This window comes from Notothenia coriiceps, unplaced genomic scaffold, assembly GCF_000735185.1.
Source record: "Notothenia coriiceps isolate Sejong01 unplaced genomic scaffold, NC01 NC01_scaffold00037244, whole genome shotgun sequence".
Classification (NCBI taxonomy): domain Eukaryota; kingdom Metazoa; phylum Chordata; class Actinopteri; order Perciformes; family Nototheniidae; genus Notothenia; species Notothenia coriiceps.
Window position 1 is genome coordinate 21,170,011 of NW_011369945.1, and position 7,630 is coordinate 21,177,640.

The 7,630-nt window shown below is 41.3% G+C and overlaps 1 protein-coding gene across 1 annotated transcript in view; it reads left to right on the forward strand.

Annotated features, from left to right (window-relative positions):
* Window positions 1–7,630, forward strand: part of LOC104965408 (serine/threonine-protein kinase BRSK2-like) — a 33,736-nt gene that overhangs the window by 15,114 nt on the left and 10,992 nt on the right. Inside the window, exon 5 of the mRNA XM_010794362.1 lies at window positions 2,859–3,001. Within this exon, the coding sequence (XP_010792664.1) occupies window positions 2,859–3,001 (143 nt within the window). The remainder of the gene's footprint in view (window positions 1–2,858; window positions 3,002–7,630) is intronic.

The following is a 7,630-nucleotide window of genomic DNA, read 5'->3' on the forward strand; positions in this document are numbered from 1 at the left end:
CTACACCCCAAAACCTCACCCCCCGCCCCCTCACAGCCTCCCTCCCCCCGGCATCCTGGCTCTCCTCACAGCTCAGCGGCTCCTCGGCTCGGACCCTCGGCTCGGCACTCTGCTTTTAGCACATCCACGTGCATGCCCCTGCACATACCATGGCGTGCATAGACACACACACACGTCAAATTGGAATTTTTCTTGCAGCTTTAAAGTGTAAAATAAGTAGCAATATGCACATTTCCAGAAGCATTCATACTTATTTAGTGTCGCAACAACTCCCCAAAAGTCTACGAAATATTCGTTGTTGTTGTTATTGGATATTTTGGGCTGCCTATAGATGGATGGATTATAAAAATATGGAAGAACAGAAAGAGTGACTGTGTGTCCTCCCTGTTAGTTTCTGTTTGTTAGTGTGACACTGTGTCTTGTATCTGTGGTTATTCTCTTGATAATGGTCCCCTCTGGTGGTGACGCAGAGTATCTACAACGAACACACACATTCACCAAAGAGTTCGGCTATAATAACCAAAAGTGTCCTCACAGAACGGGTTGTTTATTAAAATGTGGTCCTCACAAGTATACCAAAACATACGCACACACACACACTGCTGTAACAGTTAGCATTTTAAGGATTGTTTTTTTTTTTCATCTAGATTAGCATTATTAATTCATAGACTTAAAGAGAGTATTTCTAACAATCAGTGACTCCAAAATGACAAGTATAACATATAAATGTACTACAACAATTGTTAATTTGTTCCTATATTTGAGGCTTTCTTTTCTTTTCTAAAGGTGCAATGAGATAATTCAATTAGTTTCAATAACTAATTGACAGGGCTGTGGGTGGTAATTAATTAATTATGGAGAATATAGTACAGCAGGCATGACTTTTTTTTACCTAAAAGCGTGCATAGCCAGGGGTTCCTTAACAAAAATCCAACAGATTTAAAATAAATATATAGTTTTACACTGAGAAGTACGGTTTTGCAATTCATATTATGTACAATTAAAAAAAAATCAGATTTAGAATCAAAATTATAAGATTTTACAATAAAAGCATTTGGATTCAAAACTGAAAAAAATATATTTATAGTCGGTCAAAACATAGACAAAAAAGGAAAATAAAAGCCATGCAAAAAAAGTTATTAATAAAAACCTATAGTACATTATTTCCTTCAAAAAAACTCTGAAAAAAGGAAATTTGTACTTCTTAAGAAAACAGTTCTAGATTTGTTTTCCGCATTTCATTGATTTGTTAAGGTGAGCCTATACACACCCTCACACAAACAAACATATTATGGCGGCGAACAAGTTTTTTTTGTGGTCAGCCACTTGCCAGCTGGAACAATAATCTGAAACGAAACTCAGAGCTGAACAGAACGAAGTCACTGCCATAGATGGGAACTGTTATCAGGCACAACCTCGGTCACCATCACCTGTAGATGTGCCAATAACCCACATCTACATCTATCTATCTATCTATCTATCTATCTTTCCACCTATCTATCTATCTATCTATCCATCTATCCATCTATCCATCCATCTATCTATCTATCTATCTTTCCACCTATCTATCTTTCCACCTATCTATCTATCTATCTATCTATCTATATATTGTCTGCCTCTCCATGCCATCCTGCTTATTGCCATCCACCGCTTTTCTCTGACGCCACTTGGATGAATGCATGCCGAATGAAACCCAGAACCACACACACCCATCATGTTTGACCTCCAAACTATGTGTGTGTGTGTGAGCTGATGGTTCTGGGTGAGCTGCCATTCACACACACTTTATGGTGTGTTTGCTGGAAGCATGCTCTGTACTGTATAAGTGACAAACTCACACACAGTTTGTGTTTGCAGAACCTGTGCATGTGTTTGAAACCGAAACACCTCACACAGACATGATCCTGATGGTGTGTGTGTGGGAGAGTGTGTTATATTTATGTGGATGTAGGAGCAGATGGATTTTAAAGGGTAATGTCTGCAAAGGTGGATTTTCAGCCTGTTTCTCAGAGTCTCCTTTCTCAAATATCTTGCTGTAAACCGAAAATAAGATCTCACTTTTCAGTCTCCAAACACTTATTTATTTATAAGTGGGAAGTAGGTTAATTTTGTTCATAGACTTCAATACAATCCCTAAACCATATGCTGCTTTATCGCCTATTCCACCCCAAATGGGACCATCATTTACTAACTGAACAAACCATAAACTCATAAGGAAAAGTATACTAATTTTCTAATTGACTTCTATACAACCAGATCTTATTTTGCAGTGGAGTTTATCGAACACTACACACATTGCAAAGATTACATTTAGTTCAAACTCAACACTTCTTAAATGTTTTTAGTCTCTCAACACTAATTTATTGTGTTAGTTAGAAGTAGGCAATTTTTTTATAGACTTCTATTCAATTTGAATAATACTAGTTTGAACTAGTGAAGTTTAATGCCCACTACACACATTACAAAGATTACATTTAGTTAAAACCCAAAACTTCTGAAATGTTTTCAAGATAAGATAAGATGGACCTGTATTAATCCCCATGAGGAAATTCAGTAGTTTTAGTCTCTTAACACTAATTTATTTTGTAAATTAGAAGCAGGGTCATTTTCTCGCATCCATACAATCGAACCAGAGGAGTCGCCCCCTGCTGGATTTTAGAGAGAATGCAGGTTCAAGGCACTCCAGAGGTTGGCATCTGTAAAAATGTGCGAAAAATTTGGTAAACATTCGTCATTGCAGGCACTCTTTAAATTCAAGAGGAAGTATATCAGCTAATGAGCTGCTGGTGTGTGTGTCAGCGGATTATATGAAGGGCCGTCACTGTGTGAGTGTGTGTGACGCTGTCCTCTGCTCTCAGATGGCTCTCAGCGCTCAGCCTCTTTTTCCGGTAAACCCTCAAAGCGTGGTAAGACCCAGAGAGAAAACTCCTTAAATAAAATAACTCTGGCTTTTAACACACACTGGCAACGTCATGGACCGTCCAACACACCCTGCACTAACGTGTGTGTGTGTGTGTGTGTGTGTGTGTGTGTGTGTGTGTGTGTGTGTGTGTGTGTGTGTGTGTGTGTGTGTGTGTGTGTGTGTGTGTGTGTGTGTGTGTGTGTACTGTACAATAGCCAGTGGCAGATGGAATACAGACTAGCAAAGTACTTGCTAATAGTCATGCTAAACTCTCTTTTCACTGGTTTTAGTTTACTTCCGATTTTCCACCACATTTCGGGAAATAAAGGAGAGATTTTAAGAGTGAGATGCATAGAAAAAGAAATGTTAAGACAGTTGCAATATTGGTTTAACAGTTTTGCAAGTGTGCACACTTTGTTTTAAAACAAATATTAACACAGGGAGATTACTAAGTCGAAATTTGCACTTGTGCGGTCCAAAAGGCTGAGAGGCTTCAGGCCTCACGAGCAGAGTGGAGATCTCTTTGGAATCCCTATGCAAACTAGGGCTTGAATAATGAGATGTATTTATGAAGGGCTGGGAAGGGGGTCCTGCTTTTGAAAGCCAGTAGGCCGGAGCCTGAATGGGATGGAGGGAGGAGGGGGGAGTCGGGGGTGTGTGTCGAGGGGGTACAGGGGCCCCCAGCAGCCCAGGCCTCGGCTGAGGCAGCTGTGAAAAGGGGTCCCGTCTTTTTCCCACGCCCAGCAAGACGCGAAACACTGCCGCAGCTCGCTAGGGTCAAGTCCCATCGCTAATATATACACACATACATACACATGCATGCACACACACATAGAGGGAGAGATGTGTGTGTAAAACGTGTGCAAATTAACAAGCTGTCTGGGAAGCTCTGTGACATTGGGGACACCTGCTATCCTCCCAGAATGCTTTGCACTATCATCTGGGGCCACTGGTCATAACTTAAACTTGAACTTAAAATTAAGCTGAGGATTGAACATTTTCCCGTTTCCTTTCTTTCATTTTTTTTTTTTACATTTAATTTGCATTCTGTTCTTGTTACATTTAAAAACAGCCACTGCCTAATATTTTATTATTATTATTTGTTATTTGTTCATTCTTAAGCGTACTAATATCATCTTTTTTTTTAAGCTTTGATGCCAAAATATTGAGGTGGTTTTTGAGAACAAATTTAGGTTTTACTTCTGCAATTGTTGATGAGTCCATTCACCCAGTCTGTGGAGACAACCTTGGCCTTGTGCTTGATCCGAGACCCTAACTGTCAACTTGGCATTGTCTGCCTGCACACACACACACACACACACACACACACACACACACACACACACACACACACACACACACACACACACACACACACACACACACACACACACACACACACACACACACACACACACACACACACACACACACACACACACACACACTCACACAGCTTGCTTCAAGGGCACACAAAAGAAAAATGTAAACATGACATGGAGGAGGGTCGGAGGAAGATAGGGCAACTCTGGAGGAATGTTTTTGGGGCTGAACTCTCAGTGTGACCTTCTGTCCTTCTCTAAATACGGAGCTGAAAGACACAGCGATGTTTTATTTAGACCATGAATGCTGATCATCTCTTTCATCAGCAAGCTTTGCAACATTTGTCATAAATTAAAAAGGCAAAGAAACACGTAAGCGTCTCACACTTATTTGGTTCAATGCAAACCCAGGTTAATTTAGCTAATTATTCCACATTTTGTATTTGTTCCAGTTTGTTTAATCACTCGTTTAAGTGCAGCATTTTTAACACAGCTTTCTGAAATAGCGTCCAGCTGCCTCCCCCATGAAGCTGGTGTCACACCCATTCCTTCCGTCTCTCTCTACTGGCACACCGATCAAAGCGGTGCAGCACTCAGTTCCCTCCCCGTCCCCGTTGCACCAGTCCTGCACAGAGCGGTGTCACACTAATTAGAGTCCCCCTGCCTGATTCAGCTCCTTTCTTTAATTCCACCCTATAAAAAGACACGGCTGCTATCTATTTGAGTGTATTAGCAAGCGTCCTCACTTCTCTCTCTCTCCTTTCTCCTGCCTGTCCCTCCTTCTCTTATCTCCTTCTCCCCTCGGTGTTGTCATCTTCCCTCCTATTCAGATGAGTTTCAAATAGATAGGGGGACCCTTCTAATTAGCTCTGTAAAGATGCTTTGTCGCGGCCAGTGTGGCCACCAGTGTATGCATTGAGAGGGGATGTGTGACAGCTAGTGTTAGCATTGAGACAGTGTGTATGGGCCCTTAATGAGGTTTGTTAGCTGAGTGTGTATCCTGCTGTTTGAATACACCCTCGGCAGCCTTTGAAGGAACAGAGATGAAGAGAGCGAGGAGTCTTTCAGCGTGGCAGGTTGCAGAATGCAGATGATGCATTATGCTCAGCGTGGTTTCCATTTGAACAGCAGATGAGAGGAGATTAATGCTTTACTTACGCGTTGTCCGTGTAAACTGTGGGAAATGTACCTGTTCGTCACACGTTGGCAGGGATTTTCCGCCGCAATAAAACCTCCTAATTTTTATTCCTAATCTTTATTTTGATTCCTTAGCTTTTAAAACCTGTTAAAGATGACAAACTGAAGGTAGAAAAAGGTAGTTTTTTATAAAATATTAGCTCAACATTAATCAGGTTTTGAATTAATAAGGTGACACTTTTGGAAAGTCAGCTAACAGTTTTACTGATGAATGGGAGGCCGGGTGCAGAGAGAGAGCCATTTGGCTCATCATTTGTAGTTATAGCCTCACTAAAGAACAGACGGCCTGTTAGAAATCATTATAAAGCAGCTGCTTAAGTATTAGACAACTTAATACTTTAGTCAAAAAATTACTCGCATGTCGTTCATTCAGCACAGTACAATGAAAAAAATAATTGCCCATCAAACGTGAGCTGTAAGAGGAAAGAAATGTGTTTAAATGTGGGCAAAATGCAGAGGAGGAAGTGGTGGTTAAGATTAAAGATGGCTGGAAACAGATGAGAGCCAGAGGTGCAGGGTAGAGAGGGAGAGAGGGGGGGGAAAGAGAAATGAGAGATCGTATGGAGCCAAAGAGCCGACCTGCTCGGCCCGCCTGCTGCCTCAGAGATTGTAAACTGTCACTCAGGATGCAGACAGACAAGCAACACCGACATCATTTCCCCATATTACCTTCTAGCACTGAAACTGTTGTCCATGCAGCCCCTCCTGCTCTCCTTCCTTCCCATCCTTCACTCCTCTTCCACTAGATGCTTATTGTTATGCCCAAGCACATGCATGAATATGAACTGCCTGATCTATTTCCTCTATCTTCTTCCTCTCGCAGCTCTTTCACTACTTTCTCCAGGTTTTTATTCCGTAGATGAAATGATTCAGCTTGCAGTACGCTCTCCCCTCTCATTGTTCGATGGTTCGTTGCCTCTCCATAGGAGGTAGAGAGTGTTTGGGCTCTTTCCCCTGTTTTACCAGTTTACCAGTGTAATCCTTTACTCCGGCACAATGAGCTCTCGCTGCAGCCACAGGATTCTATTAGGCTCCCAGAGAGACACAGGATCTCCTAAACATTTCCTGCTACCCCCACCCCCCTCCTCTCATCACCTATACTGCCTCATGGCCTCAAACACAGCCAAACTGATAGCTTCCTTTGTACATTTCAAGCAGAACCCCCCTTTTTTTAACCAGAGGAGATTTTACCTGTCTTGGAAATAAAGGCAGAATAAAAGCTTCTACATTACCAACGGCTTGTTAGCGCTGTCAGCTTCGCTCTCAAAACAGTGTTACTTTACAACCAGAGAGTATATAACATAACAAGCAACTGCAAACAAGCAAATGCTTGTTATATGGTCTTTGGAGGAGCGCTTAAGATGTTTAAAAAATGCTGGAGTCATTGGAGGATGTGATTCCTTTTTTCTGCTGAAAACATGCCATTAAAGGCTGCGGATAAACACCCCAATCTGTCATTGTACTCAGAGTGTGTATCAAAATCACAACTGGGTCTGCATTTCAGTGAAACCTTTGAAATGTACTTTTGGTTTTTCATATTTAAGAGGAAAAGTTGTTCACGATTATAGAGTGACGGTAGGAAGAAGATTCTTCAACTTAATATCTCAGCTTTTCATATTATTTTTATATATATTTTCTAATATAGTTAGTGACAATGTCAGAGAAATACTGGAAACAGTGGAAGAGGAAGGGGAATGAAATGCAAAAAAAGGTCAATAGTTGAAATCAATCAGGAATATTTTGGGTATATTTGCAACAGCCATTTAAAGGTGGGGTAGGTAAGTTTGAGAAACCGGCTTGAGATACACTTTGTGTTATATTCCATGGAATGCTCTTAACATCCCGATAGCAATGAATATCTGAAGTGCTTTGACAAAAAATCCATAAAAAATGTCATCTCTGGAAGCCGTAGTAATGTAAAAAGCACGATCAATCATTTGAGCCGGCCCGGCTAAAATAATAACTGGACGGACTACGTGCCTGTCAGCCTTCCATCTGTGCACAAACTTATCTCGTGCCCTCATTGGTCATGTGCGCGTTCGTGTGTTGGAGGAGGAGCTCCGTAAGGAAGTGTCAGATTTTTTCCGGTTGTGTATTTTCAAATTCTAGCGCACTCGAGCTGGTTTCCCCAAAATTACGCTAAAACGCACCTGTTTCAATCTAACGTAGCTCAAGTAAAGCGGTGTGTAATTTGTATTTTTAAAAAACG